The sequence below is a fragment of the Carica papaya genome, chromosome 7 (genome assembly GCF_054855325.1).
Source record: "Carica papaya isolate Zhongbai chromosome 7, ASM5485532v1, whole genome shotgun sequence".
NCBI lineage: Eukaryota > Viridiplantae > Streptophyta > Magnoliopsida > Brassicales > Caricaceae > Carica > Carica papaya.
Window position 1 is genome coordinate 5,794,638 of NC_142315.1, and position 26,412 is coordinate 5,821,049.

Genomic DNA, 26,412 nt, shown 5'->3' on the forward strand with positions numbered 1-26,412 from the left:
GCTCGAGAGCCATGGGAGACAGAAAATCAAACAAGAACGTTCCAGAAAATTAGGGCTCAATATTTCTCAACACATACTTCCAGTCAACAACTCCAGTAGCAGATCTACAATCATCATACAACTCTTCCAGAAAAATATATATATATATATATTTATATATTTAAAAAAGAAAAAAAAAAAAAAGGCGAAGAACAATTTTCTTTTCTTTTCTTTTCTTTTTTCTTGTTTTTTCTTTTCTTTCATTTTCCGTTACCTCCAGAGATTATTTCCTTGTACCTCATAATGGAATCAATCCTCTGCAACTTCAGTTGCTGTCTGAACCTGTTGATGAAATCATCAGCCCTTGCATCCACCTCATCATCGTCTTCATCTTCTGTGATTTTTTTAGGCTTGGTTTCTCTCGTGGTAGCTGGTCTTCGAGCTTCAACGATGTCGTTTTCCTTAAAATGAGCAAAAGCTGATTTCGTGCTTGCAGATTTCTTCATCTTCTTTGGCAGCTTTTGAGGCATCAACCCTGAAGATGGTTGGGTATCGGAGTTTGATCTCGTAACATGAATACCCTTCAATTTACTGTATATTTCATCAAGACTCTGTTCTTCTTCTTCTTCTTCTTCTTCTTCTTCTTCTTCTTCTTCTTCTTCTTCTTCTTCTTCTCCTTCATCATCTTCTTCTTCTTCACCTTTGATTGCTTCCTCTCGTTTTCCCAATTCCTCTTCTTCGGTTTCCTTCTCTGCTACTCGGGTAGTGTACTGGGTGTCTGTTTCTTGAGTAATGTCGGTGGTGGGTTCTTGAGATATGTAATTATAGAGATTGAAGGATTTAAGCCTTTGCAGCACAGATGGAGATCTATACACATAAGACTGTTGATTGGGCGGTGTTGGTTCGGGAGTTTGCTGAACAGTGAAATGGGTATGGATTTCAGGTGAACTTTGGAAAGCTGCGGAGATGGGATCTTGAGATTTGTAGGCGTACAAGTTGATTGACTTGACTCTCTGCAACAAAGATGGAGATCGGTGAAGCTCTTCGTTCTGGTGGTGTTTTTGGCCGCCGGACTTGTGAGAAGCCAAGCTGGAAGTGATGGCAATGGTGCCGATCATTAAGTTGAGGAAGACGAAGAGGACGGTGGGGGTAAACCAGCTGTACATGGAAGCCCAGATTGAGGGCATTGTTGCCAGTGATTCGTCCATGATGGTTTTGGTAGCTGTGTATTCAGAGGGAGGGAAGAAGGGAGAGAGAGAGAGGTAGGGTTTAGATTTACAGGGATGGTCGAGGGATGACGAGCAGAGACTGAGCCGGTACAGGAAGATAATGAGAGAGACCGAGTTGTGAACATGTGGATTAAGAAGATGGATGGTGAAATGACGAAGGGTTTTCCTTTGAGATTTTTTATTTTTTATTTTATTTTTTGCTAATCGAGTAAAGGCTGTGATTCGACTTTTTCTTTTTTAAAAAATATTAAATTAATTTTTTAATGTTACATGTTTATTTTTTTATAAAATTGAAACAATTTTATTTGAAACTCCAAATATATTATGAAAATAATTTATAAGGTAAGAGTGGACTGGTGGAATAGTAGATTAAATAATTTATTTAATAATTTAATAATTTGTTTATTGGGATCTCGAGGAACATGTGTCCACATATGATGTGCGTGCCAGAAGCCGACAAATGTGAACAGAGTGGTGTGAGGTTGTGGTTGCATTCAATAAAGAGAGCTGACGACGCAGACAGTCCCTGCATTACAGCTCATCCTTCATCCTTCAACGACGTCGTTTCCCATCCCCTGTAGTTTCATCCATCCTTTCTTTTTTCTTCTTTTCTTTTTTTCTTAGAACAATACAATTACTTTTTAAGTTGACATAATTTATATTCATTTTTTAATTTTAAATATTCATATGTACCTTTCTCGTCTTGTTAAAAAAAAAAACTCTTGAGTTTCCTCTTTAATTATTGTTAGAGCTGACATTTTTCATAAAATTTTTTAAATCATTTTATAATCCCTACCTTTAAAGGGTCATTAACATGTTAAATTAAATTTTTTTTTTAGAAAAAAAAAGACAGATGCAACAAGTTATGGCAATTCCATACTATATAATTTTTATTTTTTTTATAAGGATCTGAAAATTTTTAAAAAAATAAATTATAAATTTAGTGTGCAAGCGAAATAAATAGTTAAGATTTACGTTCCTTACACAATAACTGAAATTATCAAATAGGGTTTACGGAAATAACTCTTCTAAAAGAACAATTAATAACCAAGGAAATAAATTGAAGTAAACAACTGAACGTCTTAATCACAATCTTCTTGTGGATCGGGTTCTAGATACTGATCCTCTTGATCTGAAATAATTAATGAAAAAATAAACTACACTAACTCAGTAAGAATATCACGCTACTCACCGACACAAAAATAAAGATCGGTAGAAATCATAAAAATAACTAATGAACCTCTTAATTAAGTAAAATCGTTTATCATGAATAAAATCATTTACCGTCTACTTACTGTAACGAAATTTTCAAAAAAAAATATATAGAGACAATAATATAGCACATATTATAATTTTATATGCAATCGGTTGGAATAATAATTTTTTCTTTTATCAGCCTACTATTATCTATGAGAGTCCATAGGGATTTTCCCACAACGCGTGAACATTTTCCTTTAACATTTTCAGTTAACGGGTCGTCCCCATACTCCATCCGGTATAAGTGTCAAATTACTAAACCTCAATACCCCGTCCGATATGAGGGTGAAATGGTTCGTCTCTGTACCCCGTCCGGTATAAACATCAAATTACCAAATTTCGATACCCCATCCGGTATGAGACAACATTTATGATAGGGTTCCCTATGTACCTGATCTGTCCACCATTTTTCAGGATATCCAGTAAGGCTGTTGTTTCATCCATTCACTTAATCAAACAGTTTCTTGACTTCCTTTAATTTTCAGTTTTTCAATTCAATCATAATCACATGAAGCAAGCAATACATGAATTCAAACTATAAGATCAATCAATAAGATATTATCGTGCATTTAAACTGTAAAATAAATCAACAGTGAATAATTTCAAATTCTGGCTCCATTAATGACCTGTAATTAATCATTGATATTTTCTAAACGGCCTAAAATATCGTATTATTATTGTTAATTAGACTTCAATTCCATAAGAGCAAATAAGGTGAGAGATTCTTACTCAAATTGATGTCCAAAGTGCTAAACTGGTTGACTGCGCCTATGGCAGTCACCAAGTTCTCTAAATTTTCTTTTGAGGATTAAAATGCGCTTTAATTACTCAGAAAGATCCCAAAAAATCCAAAATTAGTGTTAGGACCCTTTTTTTGCCAATTCCGAAATTCCAGGCACGGCGGTTCCGCTGTGCTCCAATGACGGCACCGCCTCCTGCGACAGCGGTTTGCCATGGATCGGTTATTTTCAGTCATTTTCGGTCAAATTCGATCGATTTTGTATCAATCCAAAACACGTTAAGGGGACTCGGTTAGCCCAAAAAAATCGAAAAACCAAAACTCACTGGCTGCGGGGTTCTCCGGTGCGGCGGTTCCGCCGGCTCACCTTTGTAATTTGGTATTTTGCTTCGGTCAACCTGTAAAGAAGAAAACGGTGATTACAATTGTGAAAAAATTACGCAGAACAGGAATCAGGAAGGGCCTCATCGGAGGCATTTTTTGTGTTTTTCGCGGCACCGCCGCGAGGTTTTGCCCGTAGTTTTCAGCCAATCCGCTAGTCCTTTTACTCCGATTTGGCCATGGAAGTGTTTAAAATCAAATTTTGAGTAAAGAAAAATTTGTTTACCTTTTTTGGCAGTCGGAAGTGGCTTCGACACAGCAGCAACGGCAATCGATTTCCTTCCCGATGGCTGGGTCTTCTTCTCTAGTTGGGGGAGGGGGGTCTGGAAGCTAGGGTTAGAGTTTGGTGTGAAGAAGGAAAATTTATATCCGTTCCCTTTTAATCAGGGCTGTCTGATCACATTTAAATAGGAAGAATATCTAAACCGTCCGTGCACGCAGGAACGAATCTGAACCATCCAATTGCGGGCACGCAGATCGCTATCGTAGCGTCCTACGTTGCATAATTTCTTTAAATTGAATTTTACCACTATTTTTCGATTTTTTTTTTCAAAAATACTCCCAGAACCTAAAGTTTCATCCCTTTTTCTCAAAATTATATTCAATTTCATCCTCCAATTAATTTTCTTCATTTTTTCATTAAAATAAAATCCAAAGAAAACTAAAATAAAAATATATTTATATATTAATTTTAATTATATTAAAATTAATTAATTAAGAGTATTACAACTCTTCTCCCCTTAAAAGAAATTTGGTCCCTTAAATTTATCTTTGTCTCTCACTCAATTAAACAGTCAGAGATATTAAGTTCTAAAGTCTAATTCTAGTTCTCATGTGGCCTCTCCTGGTTTGTGATTCTGCCATAAGATCTCAACAAATGAAATTTTTCGGTTGTGCAGTACTCTGCTCTTTTAGTCCATAATACTAACTGGTACTTACTTGTAGAACAGATCCTCCTGGAGCAAAAGGGACTCGTGGGCCAGAACGTGAGAATGGTCCGGGTTGTACTTGCGTAACATGGACACATGGAACACATTATGGATCCTGGATAGTTTTGGAGGCAGTGTCAGTCTGTAGGCAGCGGTGCTAATTCTGTCTAAGATTTCAAATGGCGCAATAAACTGGGGATTTAGTTTCTCCCTCTTGTCAAACCTACTAATTCATTTGAAATGAGTGACCTTAAGAAACATCAGATCTCCTTTCTCAAATTCCAAATACCTTCTCCAGGTATCCGCATAACTCTTCTATCTGCTCTGAGTCGTCTGAATGTTCTTCTTGATCTTAACTATTTTGGTTGTAGTTTCCTCTACAAGATCTGAGCTGAATAATTTTCTATTACTCACTTTTTCCCAACATATCGGCAATCTGCATGGGCGACCATACAACACCTCGTACGGAGCCATGCCAATACTTGTTTGGTAAGTGTTATTGTAGACGAACTCTATCAGGAGTAGATGGTCATCCCAATGGCCTCTGAAGTCAAGAACACAAACTCGGAACATATCTTCAAGTGTGCGGATCGTCCTTTCTAACTATCCATCTATCTGAGGGTGTAATCAGTACTAAGGGATAGTTCGTTCTCATGGCTTGTTGAAAGTTAGACCAAAATCGAGAAGTAAACCTGGGGTCCCTGTCAGACATTATTATCACTGACACTCCATGTAATCTGACTATCTCCCAGATATACATTCTTACTAACCTGTTCAAATGGTTGGTCATTCTGATGGCCAAGAAGTGGAAAGACTTAGTAAGCCGGTCAACAATTACCCATATGACATCATGTCCTGAGCGTGCCACAGACAATCCTGTCACGAAATCCATTGTGATATGTTCTCACTTTCATTCCGGGATTGGTAATGGCTGTAGTAGCTTGCCTGGGTGTTGATACTCTGTCTTAACCTGCTGATATACTAAACACTCAGAAAAAAAGTTAGCAACATCTTTTTTCATCCCGTTCTACCAAAATCGGAGTCACATACTTTGATATATCTTGGTGCTTCCAAGATGCATGGCAAACCTTGAGGTATGAGCCTCTGTCATGATATTTTTTTTTAACTCACTGTCACCTAAAACACACACCATGTCCTGAAATCTAAGCAACCCATTGGTTGAGACTCGAAATTCTGAATTAACTCCCTATTCTGCATCTTTCTTGAAGCCTGGTGAGGTTGAATCGGTGGATTGAGCTTCTTTTATTCTTTGGATCAACTTAAGTTGAACAGTCAGGCGGACCAAACATGTGACTCTCTTTAGGTCCTGAAGTTGTACCTGTTGTGTGCCCCTATTACCATGCATTCTAAAACCATCAAGTGAGATAATATACCTATAATTTTCCTACTGAGTGCGTCAACTACCATGTTTCCCTTACCCGGGTGATATAAGATATTGCAATCATAGTCCTTAAGGAGTTTTATCCACCTTCTTTAACGCATGTTGAGATCCTTTTGAATGAATATGTGTTTCAAGCTCTTATGATCGGTATAGATTTGAAAAGTCTCCCCATACAAATAATGGTGCCAAGTCTTCAAGACGTGGATAATTGTGACAAGTTCTAAGTCATGGGTTAAGTAATTTTTCTCATGACTCTTTGACTGTCTGGATCCATGGGCTATGACCTTCCCATGCTGCATCAAAACACAACCTAGCACTAGGTAGGAAGCATCACTATAAACTGTATATCCACCTAATCCGCTCAGCAAGGCCAACACAGGTGCCATAGTCAATCGTTTCTTTAGTTTTGGAAAACTTCTTTCACAGTTCTCGTTCTATTCAAATTTGACGTTCTTCTTTGTGAGGTGAGTTAGAGGAGCGGCTAGGCTAGAAAATCCTTCCACAAACCTGCAGTAATAACCTGTCATCCCTAGGAAATTACAGATTTCCTTGACCGATATCAATTTTTCTCAGCCGAGCACGGCTTCAACTTTTTCGAGGTTCACTGACACTCAATCCTTTGACATAATGTGTCTTACGAAGGTAGTCTGCTTAAACTAAAACTCACACTTACTCAACTTTGCATGCAACTTCTTTTCTCTGAAAACCTACAAAATCTGAGTTAGATGGTGAGTGTGTTCTTCTTTTTTTTTTTTTAATAAACTAAGATATCATCGATGAACAATTTCTTTAAATTACATTTTGACTTCTGTTTTTTTATTTTTCTTTCAAAAACACTCTCAGAACCCAAATTTTCATCAATTTTTCTCTAAATTGTTTTCAATTTCATCATCCAAGTAATTTTCTTTATTTTTTCATTAAAATAAAATCCAAAAAAAAACTAAAATAAAAATATATTTATATATTAATTTTAATTATATTAAAATGAATTAATTAAGGGTATTTACATATTTACTCACATATTGCTCAACAACTTTCAGTCTTTTTTATTGCCCAATAATCTATGATCTTCCAAAATAACACACACACATTAAATATTAAGAATATTGATGTTTAATCCCATATTTTCCCAACACATAAAAACGATAGAAGTCACAAGTCATGAAAATACACTTGTGAGAACCATCCCAAATTGGCCCAACCCTCTTCTACCTTTAAAAGTCAAACTCAGCCCAAACCAATTTCTAATTTTAAACCCCAAAAATGTTCGAACATTTCTTACTTGGTATAATTTTATAATACACAACTCCGTAAAAATCCAAATCCCAAATTCCAAACCCATGATTTCAGTGCAGTTAGTTAATTACTTAGAAAAATTTTGTTAGTATTTAAAGAAAAATTAGCCTAAACAGCTGTGAGGATCGTCGGTGGGTTCTTTTATGGTAGATCTCCAGCCAGCATATAATTACCCTCCTAATTTTGGAAAATTAATTAATTAATTAACAGGGAGTGGGAGTGGGTGTGGGGCAACAATTAATTTATTTTTATTTTATTAAATATAATTTAAATATATACTAATTATGTTTAAAGAGTAATTAATATGTTTTTTAAACACTTAATCTCATAATTAACTTCGTCACCGTCACGTGTTTTTCTTTTAAAAAAAAAAAACAAAAGAATATAAATAAACTTGGCATGAAAGTTAAAAAAATAGAATTTTTTTTTTTTTTTTTTTTTTTTTTTTTACACACAGAGAGAGAGAGAGAGATTCCAAATTTGGTGAGGTGTAAGCATCTGTTTTGGATGGGGAGTTCCTCTCCCTCACCTTCCTTCTTCTTTTACTTCCATCCTCCCCTTCTCTCTTCCTCCTCCTCCATATCCTCTGCAATTCTCTCCTCTTTCCTTCCAGATCCCAACCAAATCGATTCCAATCATGTCTGACAAAGTTTTCCCTGCCTCCAGACCAGCGCCAACCGCTGCTCCCGCCGTTAATGGAACATCAGCCAACCACAAATCCAATTTCTACAATCCCATGGCTCGTCCGCCTTATAGACCGCAGCCTCATCACCCTCGTCACCAGCACCGCCGTAGTCGTCGCGGTCTTTGCTGTTGTTGCTGCTTCTGGTGTATTCTCCTGCTGTTGATTATCGCTCTCGTGGCCGCCATCGCTGGTACTGCTCTCTACGTTCTGTACCATCCTCGGCGTCCTGATTTCTCCATCCCTTCCCTCCGCATTCACCGCTTAAATCTCACCACATCCGCTGACTCCTCTTCATCTCACCTCTCCTCTCTTTTCAACCTCACACTCATCTCCAAAAATCCTAACTCGCATCTCTCCTTCTCTTATGATCCTTTTGTTATCTCCTGCTTCTCCAGCACCACCGGCGTTTTCCTCGGCAACGGTACTGTTCCGGCTTTCGTGAGTGCGCAGAAGAATCAGACGTCGTTTAGGGCGGTTGTTATCGCGTCGTCGGCTGGAGATCTGGACGCGGAGTCTGTGACTAATTTGAGATCAGATCTGAAGAGAAAATCTGGAGTGAGCTTGAAAATTCAGATGGATACCAGAGTGAAAGTCAAAATTGGTGGACTCAAGGCTAAGAAAGTTGGAATCCGAGTGAGCTGCGACGGCATTAAAGGCGCCGTACCTAAAGGTAAAACACCTGTGGTGGCTTCAACTGTTGACTCTAAGTGTAAGGTTGATCTGAGAGTCAAGATCTGGAAATGGACCTTTTGATCATCCTCATCGCCATTAATTTTTTCTGTCTTGAGTTTCTTCTTTTAGCCTTTCTTTTTTTTTTTTTTTTTGGGGTTTGTACGTAAAACTTTTCATCAACACATGGGATCCGAGAATTTAAGATTTATCAAAGTTAGAAATTTAGGGAAGGAAAGATCAATTACTACTATATATATATATATATATTTTTTTTTTTTTCTTCAAATCTTCCTTTTTTGATATAGTTTCTGCGATTCGAGGGAGTTTAATTTTGAAATGATTTCTTTTAATTACTGGATTCAACCAGTAATCAAAGTTTGGGAGTGGTTTTGATGATGTAAAATTGTAATGATAATTTGGTTTTTCCATGAATCCGAAATCTCCAGTTATTTCTGTAATGATATTCTACTCGGACAGCTTTTGCCATCATGTCCCAAAAAAAAAAAAAGAAATGATATTCTATAATGCAATTATGTTATTGATTAACCGTAACTCCTTATTAATTAATAAATTATATTGATTAGTACCACATTTATGTATATTCCCGTAAGTGAAAAAATAATAAATTATTCTTTTAACTAAGCTGATTGTTTAAGTAATTATTTTACCATATTATCTTCAAATTGACACACATTAAAATTATAAAATTAATTCACATTTACCAATTTACTTAATTAAAATTTAAATTAGTAAATCAAATTAAAAAAATACTAATGAGAATAAACTAATAACTAACAATTTTAATTTAATTAATTAACAAATGAATTTAAGTTTATAAATTATAAATTAGTCAACTTTTTAGACGTGTTCAATTGCATTAAATCATTAATCATTGATTATTTTGATTTAAGAGCCATGCACCCATGAAGAATCCATCATCATTAATCTTTTCGTTGTCATTGTTTTTGAATGTGGTATGAATAATTTGCTACGTTACATGTTACTATTATATTCATGGCAAAATTTTATGTTTATTAATTATTTATAAATTTTATTATATTTTGCATATCGATAATTTAATTAAACGTTAAAATTTAAAATAAAATAAATAATTTTTCAAATTTGAAATAGTAATAAATTTATAACTTCTACTTTTAATGATTATGTAACAAAATTTTCTTTAAAAAAAATTAAAAACATAAATTAAACAAAGAATTTAAATATGCTTTATATATATATATATTGATATGTGCACATAACATGTAAGGAATAAAGAGAATCAATTTTGGCCACAGGCAAGATACCACTACCTGACAAGCATTCATATTAGTATATAGTATATGTTTGACTGTAACTTCTAACTGCAGCTTTTGCAGTGCTAGAAGTACATACTTCCTAAACTAAAAACTGTTCATGCTTTTAACATTTTCTTTCCTCAAGTAAATATATATATATATATGTGTGTAATATATAAGGCAAGTACTTTAAGGGGAAGGAAATGTTTTTGGAGGATGAAGGAACGAGTCAAAAGCACCAAGTTGATTGTGAAGATGAGAAGAGAACATGATTCTAGTATTTTATCAGTCGATTGCATATAAATTAAAAGCTAAAAGAGTGACAGAACATAAAATCAAGAAAAAGTTAAACTAGAAGTTGATGGAGTAAGCTAGTCAATATGACAAGAGAAGAAGACAACCAATAAGGTTAGAATCATGAGCATATATATAAGCAAACAAATGCAGGATTGTCCAAATTAGAAAAAGACTTGCAGGGAGCCAAAACTATAAGCCTATACTGGGCAAAAAGAAAGAAAAGAATTGATGTCAGAAATCCTCTAGGTCGTAGCACTTTTATCTCTTTGCAGGAAAGATGAATTAGATTATTTTCAAATATGAACAACTGCCCTTGTTTTTGCTTTTAATTAGGGTCAGTTAGCACATACTGTAAAAGCCTGCAAGCTTCGGCAGGAGGACGATGAAGGGAAGCACTCAGAGAGCTATGGATACACATCTGAATTGAGGGTCTCTCCAGATGGCTCCACTAAACAGGAAATGACTGATGTAGTTGAAGTATCAGAGGTGACGAAGGCGATAATGGTGGAGGTTACTGGATCAGGGCAAGAAATGGTTAATACAATAATTACGGGCAATAATGAGGAGATTAAAATAGAGGAGGATGTCCAAGCAACTTTAATGGGTGGAGTAGCAATTACCATGCAACCTGCCTGGCAGCCATGAGAGTAATTAGCTATAGTTGTCGTGGCATGGGGGGATCCTGGTAATTAGTTGACTTCGAAGACATATGCACCCGAAAAAGACGTCAGAACCTGATGATATATCTCCTTTATTTTTTTCAAAATTCTGGCATACGCTTAGTATCGATATTACTTACTTTATGCTTAATGCTTTGAATAATCATGAGGACTCATCTAGTATTAACCGTATAATGTCATTATGAAACTTGTGATTAAGCGTATCTCAAATCACTTAAAAGTTCTCTTGGACAAAATTGTTCATCTATCAGAATCTGCTTTTATACATAACTGTAAAAAAAAACTGATAATACCCTGATTGCTTTTGAGATTTTTCATTTCTCGCAAAAGAGGTGCAACCCCAGTCGTGGGTCATTTGCTTTGGAATTGAATCTGAGTAAGAAGTATGATAGAATAGCATGCCCTTTCTTGGAAAACATGCTTTTTAAGTTGAGTTTTGACACCAATTTTGTCTCACTTATATGATCTGCATATTCATATATCTCTTATTTCATACTAGTAAATGGGAAACATTACGAGATTATTTATCCCAAAAGAGTCTCTGGCAAGGAGACCCTTTAGCACCTTACTTATTCATTTTGTGTGCAGAGGCAAATCCTCTATGTTGCGAGAGGCAGAACAAGAAGAAAAGATTAAGGGAGTTAAGATTACACGTTTAGCTCCTACAGTTTCATATTTACTCTTTTGCAGATGACAGGATAATTTTTGGGAGGCTAAGGATGAGGAGTTACACAAGCTATCCAGCATATTTTGACTACCTATGTAAGGGCTTTAAGAACAAGTAATTAACTTATAAAAGTCCTGTATGGACTCTTGTTCCCTCTCATGTTATCTGGTTGTATTATGGGGCATTTGACGGAAGCAGAACCAGTGGCTTCCCCAAAATACATGGGTTTTACTTTTTCAACTTGGTGCCGAAATTACAAGACAAAAAGACAGAGTTAGCGAATGCAGGATAACCCACTGCTGGCAGATCTTAACATACCTATTATTACTTCTGCTGCTGGGAGGTGGTGCCCATCACCTGAAGATATGGTTAAAATTAATTGTGAATGCTTCCATGGATGAGAATTGTTGGACAGGATTGGGTGCCATACATCAACTTTCTGATAGTTCAGTGTTATTTATAGGGATGAGGGGATTGCCCACTCCTCCTTCCATTGAGATTGCAGAAGAACTAGCAGAGTACCATATGGCCTACAATTAATGTGAAGGTGGGTTCTACAGGCAATTCAGGTTGAAGGAGATCCACAAAAGACTATTTGCACAACTTTAAGTCAGCAATGGTTATGAATTCTGGAATTAGGTCTAGTGATTGAAGATGTTACTAATCTAGGTCGACTTGTTCAATTTCATTTCTTTTGCTTGGATTTTCTAGAAATATTAAACTTACATTGACTATTCTTTAGTAAAGTAGATGGTTCGCTCCTGATCCTTTTGTTCCTTTTTTACTTCAGGATTTCTATGGTCCTCTTTAGTGTTGAATGTTAACACCTACAATTAACTTTGAACAATTTTTTCCTCAAAAAGGGTGTATTAGTAATTCCACTAGTCTTTGATCAACCAAAAGCAGCAGCTTAACTGCACTTTTTTGCTATACTTTTTTAGTTTCTGTTTCTCTCATTTCAAGATGAAATCTGAATATAATATTTGTTTTTATTATAGAATCGATTACTCTGAATTTGAGTCATAATCAAAATGCAGACACAGCCACATCAATAAAATTCAGCAAAAAGAAAACAAAAAATCATTGAGGGAAAGAAAAATGGAATTTCATAGCCAAGAATAAGAATGAGGCAAATTATTATAAGAGATTTACAGCTTGCCTCAAAAGTTAAAAAAAAAAAAAAAAAAAAATTCTAAAATCTCAACACCCTATCTTCACTTGTATGAGGCAGAAAATTGGGGAAAATAAAAGCAAGATGGTTGGCTTAAACAAAAATAAACTAGGGTCAACACTTTCTAATACACTTGAATGTAACTGCTATATTGATGCTGATGATGTCAATGCCATTTTAACTCTTCAACAGATATTCAACAATATCAGACTGATGATGGTACATAAATTGAATCTCACTGACACTGATCAGGCTACAGTCTAAAAACACAATTGCCTTTTGCGTCCGTATGAACATGAAGTTCACCTAAATAAACACCCAGCTGGAGGGTGAGACCTTACAGCCTTCAGGCTAAGATCCCACAGGAGCAATGCCTTTGGCTTGGGCAGCAGCCTTGGCAGCAGCAGCGGCAGCAGCAGCAGCAGCAGCAGCAGATGCAGCAGGATTTGGAGTTGATGGGGGAACTGGATTGGATTGCGAACCGCTCTGTGGTGCAATCATCTGCGGTTGTTGTTGCTGCTGCTGCTGCTGCTGCTGTTGCTGAGAGTTGACTTGCACAAGCAAAGCCTTGATTTGGTTCCCTGTGAGCGTCTCATGCTCAAGCAAAGCATTAGCAAGTGCGTGCAGCTCCTTGCTATGAGTGGTAAGGATGGTTTTCGCATTATTATATGCCCTCTCTAGGAAGTATCTCACTTCCTTCTCAATCAGAAGCCTAGTCTCAGTGCTCATGCTCCTCCCATTGTCATCATAGTTGTGTGTGACAAGCCCAACTTCTTTACTCATACCATATTTTGTAACCATTGCTCTTGCAAGATTAGTTGCTTGCTGAAGATCCGAGGACGCTCCAGAAGTAACGTCATTTTCACCAAAGATAAGCTCCTCAGCCACTCGGCCACCCATGCAAACATCAAGCCGAGCAAGCATCTGCTTACGGGAAATACTTGTTTCGTCCTTATCAGGTAATTGAGAAACCATACCAAGGGCCATCCCCCGGGGAACTATTGTCGCCTTGTGAACAGGAAGCGCTCCATCAGTATGGATAGCTACAAGTGCATGGCCACCCTCGTGGAAAGCTGTGAGCCTCCTTGACTCATCAGAGATGACAGCTGATTTTCGCTCACTTCCCATCATGATCTTGTCTTTTGCGTATTCTAGATCAGCCATTGTTACTGCTTTAGCACCATCCATTGCAGCCTTTAGAGCAGCAATGTTGACCAAGTTTGCTAAATCAGCACCTGAGAACCCAGGAGTCCCTCTAGCAATGATCATTAAATCAACATCATCAGCCTTCAGTACCTGTAATAGACAAGAACCAATGGTAGTAATTGTGCCTCCTCATATTATTTAATCAGCAGGTAAATAATAATGGTCTTATCAACAAGACTCTAAGGGTTAGTTGTTTACAACTAACAAAAGACCCAACTATAGCTAATTATTGACTGTACCAATCCAATAAGAACAGGCTTCTCAACGGACTCCAGTGAAAAAATCAACATCCATGGACAATAAGCCAAATCTAAAATAGATGTGCATGTCAGGTAAGGCCAGTCCAAAACCAATCATAGAAAATTGTGATGTATAATCTTAAAGGTAAAACCGATTGTAAAAATGAAAAGAAGAATGCATTTTATTACATACAGAAAATGTAGGAAGGGCATAAGAAGAGCATGTCCGTGAAATTACAATCAGCTATGTATCCATGCACGAACTTAATAGTAGATGCTCGAGCAGCCACACCTCAAAAGAACACTTTAACAAAAGTATCATCAAGAACTGGCACAACTACCCACTAACATTTGTCACCCAGAACATATATTTTGCAAGAAGAAAAATTTGCCATGGAATAAAGAATACCTTTGACATGTGGGATTCCATAATCTGACGCCGTCCCTCTACATCTGGATTAGGAACAACAATGTGGCGGTCAAACCTTCCAGGTCTAACCAGTGCCTTATCCAGTGATTCTGGGAAATTAGTTGCAGCAATCACAATTATCCCTTCATTCTGCTTAAATCCATCCAACTCCACAAGCAATTGATTTAATGTCATTTTCATATATTGCTGGTCCTTAGGGTTACGGCTTCCTCCTATGGCATCTATCTCATCAATAAATATAATACATGGGGATCTCTTCTTTGCAGCTGAAAAAAGATCCCTGACCCGCCTGGCACCAACCCCAACAAACATCTCTTCAAACTCACTCCCACTGCACGAGAAGAAAGGAACTCCAGCCTCCCCAGCAATAGCTCTTGCTAACATGGTTTTGCCGGTGCCAGGAGGACCAACAAGCAAAACACCTTTTGGGAGCTTGCCACCCAGACGAGTGAAACGCTGTAAACATGAAAACAAGAAATTAGAGGTATATATATATATATATATCAACTTCCATACAGTCGAGGAATAAACAGCTATGCACACAGTCTGCAACCTGTTTACTGCTGAAAACCTACTGCAAGTTCCCAGATCAATAAACCCAGCCTAGGTACAAAAAAATATAACCCATTCCTGATTTAAATTTGTAAATGAGATGATATTGCTCCTAGGTACATATCTAGCCACCAACAAAATTTCTGAAGGTTGAACAAGGATTTGAATTCCTACAGTCATTGTCAAAGAAGATGTTCAACTGTGTAGTGATAAAAGGTATAATGGTGAAGAGCAAGATAGCATCACTTATGAGATGAATTAGGTCATTTTGAATATGATATGATTGGACAAATAACTAGGAAAAAAAAGAAAACAACAAAAATGAAGGAATGGAGAATAAACAGGACATATATCAGTTCTATCTGAAAGCTCTTTTGATTTAGTACATCGGAACTAATTGACAAGCAGATTCCATCAACGAGAGGATAACTGTATAGTTTTACTCATAAACAATTGCAACATTTACAATATAGTATCACCTATGTTTTTGTAGGTGTCTAAGAATCCAACTGTCTAGAATACCAAATAGAAATAGGAAAACAACTAGATAGTCATACATAATAAGAAATAGAAACTTATTAACAATGTAATAACCCAACAATAAATATGTAAAAAGGAAAAAAAAAAAAAAGTATGCTAGATGGTCCCCCATCACTCCTCGCCACTTTAAAATCACTCAATTCCAGAGAGAACATCTCAAGAGACTCATCACACAATTTCGGATAACTAACTCAAAACTCCTTCAATTATCTATGAAATGCCAAAATCTGGACAAGCCTTCCATCTTAGAATGTGGATCCTGAGAAATACCCTGGTGTGGGTAAAGAAATTAACACCCTCATACTAGAAATAACTCTATTACCCCTCAATCTTCTCATGTGAATCTGTGTAGACACTGGAATCACCACTAACACACCAAAAAGGAGTGCATAAACCCAACGCATAAGATAACTCTACTCATAGAAAGACCTAGTGCTGGGATGTGTAGGACCATAAAAACAAGAGAACTATCAATAACCTTTCCCTTTAATGTCCCAAAAAACCAAGATATAGAAAGAACCTTCAATTGAACCAACAAAAGCACGCATCAACACTAGTCCTTTTAGTCTCCTAAAATAAGACAATGCATGAGACAATATCTGGACCAATCCTAGACAAGACCTCCTTAATCTCTTCCTCTCGATGACATTACCCAAGCCAATAACATTTATTCTTCTTTTTTTTTTGAGATAAAAGTGAGTAATTGTATTAAGATGACATTAAGGGGGCGTGACCCATGTACAAAAATATAGAATTTACAGATCTGTGAGAATATCTACAATAGATCTTAAATCATCAAAAAGATCAAGGTTGTGAACAAGTACAGTAGAACCAAAAAAATGGAGCCATCTATCCTTGATGATGGCAAAGTTTGATACTTTACCCTCAAAAATCCTACAATTTCTTTCTTTCCAAATAATCCATAAAATTGTTAGAGGAATTAATCTATGCCACTTATTGTTCATTTTGAGGTCTTCCCAAGCTAAGATTTCATCCTTAACAGACCCAGCAATTACCCAAGAGATACCAAGCAGCTTACGAATGGATGACCAAAGGTCATAGGAGACCGGACACCAAAGAAGTAAGTGGTTGTAAGATTCCAGATTCGGCCTGCATAAAACATACCAGTTGGCCAGGTCAAGGTCCCTTCTCATGAGGTTGTCCACAGTGCAAATGCATCTCTAAGTAGCTTCCCAAGCAAAGAATGAAATTTTTGGAGGAGTAAGTGGTTTCCAAATGATTTTATGAGGGAAGACAGGAGTTGGATTCGTTCTGTCTATCAGAGTACCTGTACAGGGATTTAGCGGAAAACGCCCATTTTTACTTAGGGTCCAGCTTAATTTGTCATCAGCAGTACTGAGTTTGGTGTTGGCCAGTAGTTGAATCAACTTTTCATACTCAAACACCTCTCAGTCATTCAAATTTCTGATGACTAAAACATCCCACACCAAGGGTAAGCTAACCCCGTAAGCATTCTCCACAAGCATGGTCTTATCCTTGGCAATAGCGAAAATGAGAGGGAAACAGCTTTGAAAGTTCTTAGTGCCACACCAAACATCCTGCCAAAACCGAAGCTTATCACCTCTACTGACCACCCCTTTAGAGCCATTTAACACAGGCTGGGAGGATTGCATAATGCTCTTCCAAAGGCTGAGCCCAAACAGACTGTTATCCAGTCTCGTTCTTTTGCAAACAATGATTTTTTTCCAAAGACTATTGGTGTCATTCCAAAATCTCCATATCCACTTTTCATGTAATGCTTTGATCGACTTCTTGATCTCATTCCAATTAACCAAGCAGAAGTTTCTGTTAGAGTCATCATTCCCCAAAGGAACCGAAATTGGATGGATTCTAACTTCTTGGCAACTTTCTTAGGAATGGTGAGGACCGAAATGTAGTAGATGGGGGATTAGATAAAGTGCTTTTGATTAGAGTTAGCCGCCCCCCTTAGATAAGTATTTTCTTTTCCAACATGCAAGCCAATGCTGAAAGATGTCGATGATTGGTTCCCAACTACTGCTGTCTTTGTGCATAGCACCAAGGGGAATGCCTAAATGTTTGATGGGCAGTTGAGCGGTCTTACATCCAAGAACACCAGCAAGTGAATCCGAAGAGTTATTATCAAGCATGATAAGTTCAGACTTCTTCAAATTGATTTTTAATCCGGATGCAGCCTGAAAACACAGGACGATGCATCTGAGGTGGAGAAGATTACTGATGCTAAGTTGACAGAAGAAAAGGATATCATCAGCAAAGAATAGGTGAGAAAACTTCATTGGGTGACCATTCATACCCACAGGAATTCCTTCCAATAGGCCCAATGACCGGGCCTACGAAACAAGTTTGTTGAGGGCTTCCATAATAATGATGAGCAATAAAGGTGAGAGGGGATCACATTGCCTTAAACCCCTAGAGGCATTAAAGAATTTGGGAGGACCACCATTTATTATAACAGCAAAACTTGTAGAAGAGATGCATTCCCTAATCCAGCTTCTCCATCTGCAGCCAAAGCCTAGATTCACCAGCATGTGGTCGATACATGATCAAAGGCCTTCTCCATGTCCAGTTTGCATAAAACACTGTTTCTTTTGTTCCTTATAACATCATCAACAACCTCATTGCCATAAGAATTGCATCTGTTATTTGTCTCCCATAAACAAAGGCTTGTTGGTTTTCCCCTATAATTGAGCCAACAACTTTAGACAATCTATTTGCCACAACTTTAGAGAGGAGTTTGTAAACACAGCCAATTAAACTGATCAGTCAGAATTTTTTTATATTTGATGCATTCTTCTTCTTCAGTATCAAAATAATGAAAGCAGATTTTAGAGATTTGACAAACTAAGAATTCTTGTGAAAGTCTGTGAAGAAGTCCATAATGTCGTCTCTAACTGTACCCCAGAATTTCAGCAAGCCATCAGTCCCAGGTGCTTTATCACTATCACTCTCCCGCAGGCAGTCAAATACCTCCTTCCCCGTGAAGACTGCTTCAAGCTGGGCGTTAGCAAAATTGTTGAGTTTATCAAACTGAAGGTTAGAAAGTTTTGGCCTCCAACAAAATTCTTCTGTAAACAGATTCTGGAAATGAGAACAAGCACCTTCTCTCATTTCATTATTACCTTCAATCCCAAGATCCTCAATAAAGAGCTCTTCCACATAATTAACATTTCTGCGATAATTAACAAGGCAATGGAAGTATTTAGTACTTTTATACCCCTCTTTTAACCCCATTTCTCCCTAACTTTTTGCTTCCAAGAGATAGCTTCCAGATTGAGTTTTAGAGAATTTTTCCTATCCCTGTCTTCAATAGACAGACCAAAATCTCCCTCAATCTCATCCAGATGATCAAGTTCTGTCGATAGCCCATTAGTGTAGATTTCCTCTTCCCTAACAGCAGTCTTAGCCCAGGATTTAATTTGCTCTTTCAAGTTTTTGAGCTTCATTGCAATTCTGTAACTGAGAGAACCCCTGCACACTGAGTTCTTCGAAACAGATTCCACCAAGGTTTTAAAACTATCCAGTTTGAGCCATTTATTGTCGATTCTAAAGGAGGAGGAGCCCCATTTAATACCACCAAGATCTAGACAAACAGGGAAATGATCAAAGATGGGTCTAGAGAGTACCTTTTGAGAGAGGCCAGGATAGTCCAGCATTAGCTCGTTGCTGATTAAGAATCTGTCTATTCTTGAATATGACTCTCTGTAATTACTCCAAGTTCAGTTACCACCCTTCAAGGAAAGATCCACCAATCCAAGATTGTCAATATGAGACTGGAAGACATTGGAAATAGAGGCAGAGTATAGATTATTGGATCTCTCCCCACATCTGAGAACCATATTGAAATCCCCACCTACCACCCCCTTCTTACCCCATTTAGACAACCAAGTAGAAGTTTCTTCCCAGAGGCAGGCCCGCTCAGAGTCATTGCCTCTGCAGTAGATGCCAGTGAAGGACCACTCTCAGCCATTGTGATTGTTAATGAAGAGGCAGGAAGCAGTGACATCCCCAGGCAAGCACTCTATGCATTCCACAACGTATTTGTTCCACATGATTAAAATACTCCCAGAAGTGCCCCTGGCAAGGGAGAAGGTCCACCCAACAGAACTAAAATACCACAAGCTGCCTATGAGTTTCTCGCTGATGTCCTGAAGCTTGATTTCTTGGAAGCACACAATGACCAGCTTCCATCTAGACAGAACCTCCGATAATGTTTCTTTTCTTTGGATCATTTAGTCCACTGACATTCCATGAGATGATTTTTTCTAGCACTAAGACATTACTGAATCATCCTCCTCGCCTCTGCCCTTCCTGTTCTTACTGTCATAGTTGACTGAAAACTGGAGTCTCTTCAGTTCCCTAACCCCCATTTCATTCTGTTTTTTCTTCGGTTTTTTGGTCTGTGGTGTGTCCTCCACCTTTCCTCTGTTTCTTTCTCCAACTTTGCAAATAGGGCAAGAGCTTGGTCCTCAAAACCTTCAAATGTGACACTGAGGATTTGGCTCACGCTTTTCATGTTTTGACGCACCCAAGACAAGTAGATTTGGGTGTCACTCCATTCATCCGACACTAGGAGTGGATGATTTAGCACCACTAATTCTTTGGAAACCGGAATGGGTAAATCTTCTTCAATAAATGTTGGCTCAATGTGTGAGTTGGAATCGGGAACCAAGGGCGGAGAAGGAATGGTTTTATCCAAAAACTCAGTGATAAAAGCAAAATCACCAGGAGAGTCAGAATTGACATACTTATCTTGGGAGCACAGAGCCGCCATGTCCACGATACAGACACGCCTAGGGTTAGCTTCAACGAGCGATGAAGTGAAAGTGTCTTTACTCTCTGCAGACATACCCCCCAAAACAGGGCCATTCGACTGTTTTAAAGAGCTGCCTTGGGCCTCCACTTGAATTTTGGGCTTCTTGACTTGAGTTTTGGTTTACTTGAGCAGGGCACTTTTAACTGACCCGCTTCCTTGCTGGTGTCAATATACTCAATCCATTTGTCCTTTTCGGTCCAAGTTCATTTGGATCTTTTGAGGATGGACTTGGATGACCCAGAGGGAGAGGATACCCTGCCTAGTGCTGGGAAAGGGTCAACATTTCAAATTTTGAAATTCAAAAGACCCGGGTTGGGGAGCTTCTGTTCTACTCGTATTTTAGATCTGGAATCCGATTTCAGGGCATTGGAAAAGGATTTTGCACCACCAGCCACTACCTGGCCGCGAACTCTGCAGTTACAGTGGGGGCATTAGAGAAACACCAAACAGGAGGGGGAACCTTCGAATCCGAAACATCACAGCCCATTCATAAGTTGGGTTTGATGAATGGATTCACAAGAGGGACTTCTAGGAGTTCAAAGATGGATTTCTACACACACTACCATCCCCCTGCTTGAAAACCCTCCGGTATAAAAATGCGTCTTGACAGATTTACCGTTCTCCTCTGGTAAGACTAATACTGTTCCCCTTCTGTTCCAGCAGAGAGCGATAAAGAGGCATCGGTCTCCGTTCAGCAATTTTTTCCCCCACGTTGCTCCACCTTTGAGCCAGTAGAAATCGCTGAAGGCATCGACAAGCCATTTGGCTTCACTCTTGTTGAAGGAAATTGAGATTCGGGAACCCCTACCATTCTCAGTTATTCTTAAGCCTTCCAGTTTCCTACCTTCACAGACAATGTCAAAGGATTTCTGATTCTATGAGGACGAAGCTTTTGGTTGCATCCAATGACATTTCAGTAGAAGGACATTAGCTCAGCCCAGTCGGCCGACCCCCTGAGATACAGCCTATTCAAAAGCCTGATAAGACTTTCACCGAGATGAAGAGAGCTAGAAGGAAGAAAGGATGGGACCTATCTTTTCAATTACCTTCACTATGAACTTTATTATCACTGGGACCTATCTTTTCAATTTTTTCATGTGTTCCTGGACTCGCTACTTATGTGTTCCCCTGCATATCCTTCAATTATTTCTTTACTTATTTTCCATTCTTTCTTCACATAACTCTTCCTCTTGTCATGGCTCACCATTTTGTAGAGATATTTTTAAATTTCCATTTCCCATCATTTGAGCTGTGAACTCTTCTCTAACTATCAAAAAGTTTGCTCATTTATTAGGAGCTTTTTATGAATTCTTGCAAAATAAGTTTCTTACAGTCGCATGAAAAAAAATAAATATTTCTTACGTGACTACAAAGGACACTTGGATTAAACCGATGCATGCCAATAAGAAATAAGAAGCTTTCATTTCAATCGCATCACAGCATACTTCATCTTCATAAGACTTCCAATAAAAAAAAAAGCAACAAAAACCACTAATTCTAACATTTCTATCTAGTATGTAGGTGCATGGAGTGTGGCTCCGTGGTAATTGCAAGAAATCTACCAAAACTTGAGACAAAAGATTATCGCTAATGTAGTCTCAACGAAAAAATCGCATATCAAATCATTTGACATTGCACCTAGAAAGAAACATTTAATCGTATTTAGAGAGAGAGATTTTCGACATCAAAACGGAAAAACAGATTTGTTGGTAGAGGAAAGCTAATTCAATTAGCGCAACTGGATTTTCAAGCATTTTTAGCAAGTTGCTAACTGGCAACCTCTGTCTCTGGTACAGCAACAATGGCGCCAAAACAACAGTATAGGGAAGATGGATTGATGAGAACCAACAGCATGCAGAGGTTTATGGTTAAAGATTTTTTTCCGTTTTTTCACAAAAGAACAGGGTCATTTGACAAGCTGCAAGTGGGATATGAAAATCTAACTTTTTTTCTCTCATTTTGCAGTGGAACAATGGAATAAGAATATAAGCCTAATACCAAACAATGCAGGACAACCCATTTTGAGAGACTACTATAATAGAGGTGGAGAACATGGGACAAGGAAACAAGCAAAACAAAAGGAGAATAAGAAGATAACCAGAGAAAAACATATAACAAGGAACAAAAACCTTAGCAAATATACATAATTCAATGTTACCTCCCATTTCTACGTCAGTAACATTGATAAAGCTATTGATTACAACCTTAAGGACAAGCTGATAAGCATAATGCCAAAATAATAAAAGATGAAAACAAAAGTTTGCAAATCCTACTCTAATCTAAAACCTAATAGAAATAACTATTATTCCCTAAATACCGTAAATAACCAAGAAAAAAACTAAATAAATAACTAGAGCAAATATAAGAACACTTTTGTCAGTAGAATAATCCCATTGTAACTTTTTTTCATTATGCATTACTATCATATATCCAACCTAAAATCAGCAATATGCTTGTCCATGAGGTGAATTTTCCGTGCCCAACTACAGGGCAAGAATTGGGAGACAGCAATCATTGAACATTGTGTTAAAAACTACATTTACCTTTGGATCACGAAGATAGTGAACAATTTCTTCTAGCTCTGCTTTGGCCTCATCAACGCCCTTCACATCATTAAACTTCGTATTAGATTCCATACTAGGTTGCACCTCTTCATGCAGACCAAGTCCTGAAACATGCCCAGTGGCAAATAAAAGAAAAATTTGCTTCCATCATATTATTAAATGCACATAGCATGTAACTGGAGCAGCTTTAAGCATCATAAGACAATAGTACCTTTACTAATTCCCCTATCCTCAATAAGTGCTCCTACGCCAGAAATTAACAGAAATCCCAATGCAATAGAGCGAATTGTACGCCACAACTGCTCCTTAAAATGTCCTCCTTCTGCTGCAACCATGTGGATAGGTGCACTAGCAGTTCCAAGGATACCATCTTTAGTTGGCTTTCCTATATTCTTGAAAGCTGTAATACCTCCTATACTTTCTTCCTCCTTAGGCGAGCTAGCAATACCTAAAAATTGCATACACACATCTTGCTAAGTAAATCAAACAAAGTTTTGAAAGCACAGCAAAACCTTTATTTCCAGTATATAATGAATAAAGCTAACATGTGATAGAACCAACATTTAACTGAATGGAAGAGAAGATGCAATAATGAGCAAAAAATATTAACTAAAAACAATTAGAATTTTCCCCTCACCAACCTCTTTGCAGTGTCTTGAGCAACTCACTTTCATCCAGCCTATCAACTTTGACTAATGCCTTGACATATTCTGAAAGTGCAGATGGATTTGAATGTAATGATGGTTGACTTTCAAATATCCTTATTATTGCTTCAGGATCATTTCGGTGATAAAGCTCTCTGAGATGAGCAACCTCACTAACTTCATCTACATCATACATTCTCCGAGATAAATTCCCCACATAGCTTGACTGAAATCTCCCGTGAGCACCTAAAAGTCTATTACCTGCTCAAAAGGTGAAACAAAATCATCGCACTAATCTTCAAGTCATACAGCAAAACATATTCCCAAAGAATAAAACATATCCAAAAAAAAACACATTCTACAAATTCAAGGGGTGTTTTGGATTGATTAAAGAAATGTGCTTCAAGTAACTTCAAGAAAATCAGGTGCTTATTTAAAAAATAACCAATCATGTCTATGAGATCAAAATAATAAATTAATTAGACAATAAAACAAGCACCTATAAGACATAATTATAATCCTCACCACAAACACCTCTAAGTTACAAGACAGCTAATGGATAAACAAATATTAGCTTAAGCAATCACAAACACCCTCTGCATGACAAGAAAGCTAATTAAACGTGTGTTTGTGTGTGTACATATATATATATATATATAGCATGAGTGATGCAAAATATTGCATATAATGATAATTCAAACAAACAAAAATTTTGGACACCGTAAGCATGCATACCTGCACCGCCTCCAGACTTGAGGGTGGGCAAATAAGATCTGAGAAGTAAATTTCTGAAATGTCCCAAGTCCAGTTGATGTCTTGAAGCCTATCACAGAAACCATAGAATTTATTTTAGAATAGAAAGTAGCCGACATAAAACCAAGTTTTATATGGGTTGCAAAACTGATCACCATGAGAAAGCTTTACTTTAGCAACATAGAGACAAATATGCATGTTCAACCTAACTAAGAGAAACACCACCTTGGAGTAGAAATGATTTCTTCCTCCCACAGAGTGATGCATGCAAACGCACACATGGCTTCTAACTTCAAATGTTTGTGATTTGACATAGATGCATTTTTTTTGAAGGAAAGCTCTTCCTATTTAGTTCCTTTTCTCTCCTTCACCTTTGGAACTCCTCATCTCCGAAGAGACATAAAAAGTATAAGAAAACTATCAAATCAACGACAAAACATAACAACAGATGGTAGGACCTCGATAAACCAATTAAACGAGAACCTTTCAGCGAACAGTAAATTCTTCTAGCAAAAGACAGAAGACCCATAACAACATATCTCACAATACCAATATCCAAGAAAACAAAAGATTTGCAATCTTGCTGCAAATGAATAAGAAGAAAGAGATCAAACTAGATGCCAAGTATGAGCATTTTCTCGCGTCAACCACATAATGGTAAAAATATCAACAGTCAGGTAGTCCCTGATTTCAAAGCACAATTTCTTCTGATTGGAAAATTACCAAAACAGGCACAACTCACCTCAGCTTCACATTGAAAATCGTCACTAATCACATCCAACTCAAAAAAAAAAAAAAAAGAAACCCATTATCAAATACACTCAAATTGCCGTAGCTCCCACAAGATTCTAACTCCACAAAAAAGAGAAGTAAAACATAACCAAGAAAACTAAAAAAAAAAAGGCATCTTGCTCAATAAACCCTAAAATGATACTAGAACAGCGAAAGAACGGATGTAATCCCAAAGATTTCAATCTTTTACGACGAAAATATCTCCAAAACCACGAGAAAAAGATTAAAAGAAAAAGTCTGTCTCAGGATTAGAAATAAACGAATCATATAATGAAAAGATTGGAACTAACCTCCGTGATTAAGCGCCTCCAAGCCATGGCCTCTACAGAGACCTAAAGAGGTCTAAAAATCTAACCTTTGCGATATTAAAACTTTGTTCCCTCTCCAAGCACTTTTTCCCGGCGATGCCTATTGATGTGCTCGGATATGTTTGGCTATCGAGAAAATGGAAGAAAATGAGAGAAACAGAGAGAGAAAACTTTCGTGTTGCCTGTGCAATTGTGGCTAATGCAAGAAGTCCCAACTTGAGGACCCGGCCATGATTCTCTTTTATTTACAAATCTGCTGTAATGGTCGCAGGTGTTCTTGGCTGTAAAATACCAATAATACCCTCAAAGGGGTAGTATGTTGTGGCCATTAATGTGAAATACCGATAATACCCTCGAATAGAAAGTATGTTATAGCCATTAATACTTGAGTGAAAAATCTTGCAGCATTTTGTGCACAACTTATTTTTTTTGGGAGGAACTGTCCATATTAATATATAATATGAGTAAAAAATCACATTTAATTATAAATTTACATCAAATTAAATAATCTAAAGTTATATGTTCCGTATATACTATGGATAAAATTATACAAAATTAAATAATTTTAAGTTTTATATTTTATATATATAGCAAATATAAGTTTACGTAATTAAAGAGATGTGACAAATTAACAGCTTATCCTCTTTGATAATTAATGAAAATTGAGTATTGAATTAAATCTCTGTGATTTAAAATTAGAACGTCAATATCCAACATGTTTACTATGAAAAAAGTTATTGTGCGGACTTCCTGACCAACCTTGCTTTTTCTTCTCCTCTCGAATCCTACTATCTGCAGGGGCCGCTCGTTGAGTCTTTGGGCATTCTTTAGGAGAATTTTATTGGGTCTCCTGACTTAAAATGTGCACTATTTAATTGTATATGTTGACTTT

At 37.3% G+C, this 26,412-nt stretch overlaps 3 protein-coding genes across 4 annotated transcripts; 1 reads left to right on the forward strand and 2 right to left on the reverse strand.

Annotated features, from left to right (window-relative positions):
- Positions 1-39: 39 nt before the first annotated feature.
- LOC110822076 (bromodomain protein (DUF761)) lies at positions 40-1,370 on the reverse strand. Its single transcript, XM_022052083.2, has one exon. It carries the CDS (start codon positions 1,185-1,187, stop codon positions 240-242), a length of 948 nt encoding a protein of 315 aa, XP_021907775.1. The 5' UTR covers positions 1,188-1,370; the 3' UTR covers positions 40-239.
- A 6,314-nt stretch (positions 1,371-7,684) lies between these two features.
- EMB3135 (harpin-induced protein) lies at positions 7,685-9,027 on the forward strand. Its single transcript, XM_088208230.1, has one exon. The coding sequence runs from the start codon at positions 7,850-7,852 to the stop codon at positions 8,648-8,650; it is 801 nt and encodes a 266-aa protein (XP_088064356.1). The 5' UTR covers positions 7,685-7,849; the 3' UTR covers positions 8,651-9,027.
- Positions 9,028-12,591: 3,564 nt separating this feature from the next.
- FTSH4 (FTSH protease 4) lies at positions 12,592-25,736 on the reverse strand. 2 transcript variants are annotated; one of them, XM_022052090.2, is made up of 8 exons: positions 25,503-25,736; positions 24,646-24,807; positions 24,403-24,490; positions 23,665-23,928; positions 23,235-23,471; positions 23,003-23,127; positions 14,534-15,010; positions 12,592-13,975 (listed from the first exon to the last, which is right to left on the reverse strand). In XM_022052090.2, the coding sequence occupies exons 2-8, from the start codon at positions 24,685-24,687 to the stop codon at positions 13,031-13,033; spliced, it is 2,178 nt and encodes a 725-aa protein (XP_021907782.1). In that variant the 5' UTR covers positions 24,688-24,807; positions 25,503-25,736; the 3' UTR covers positions 12,592-13,030. The 2 variants fall into 2 exon arrangements, with proteins under 2 accessions (XP_021907782.1, XP_021907783.1); XM_022052091.2 differs by lacking the exon at positions 24,646-24,807.
- Between the last annotated feature and the right edge of the window lie 676 nt (positions 25,737-26,412).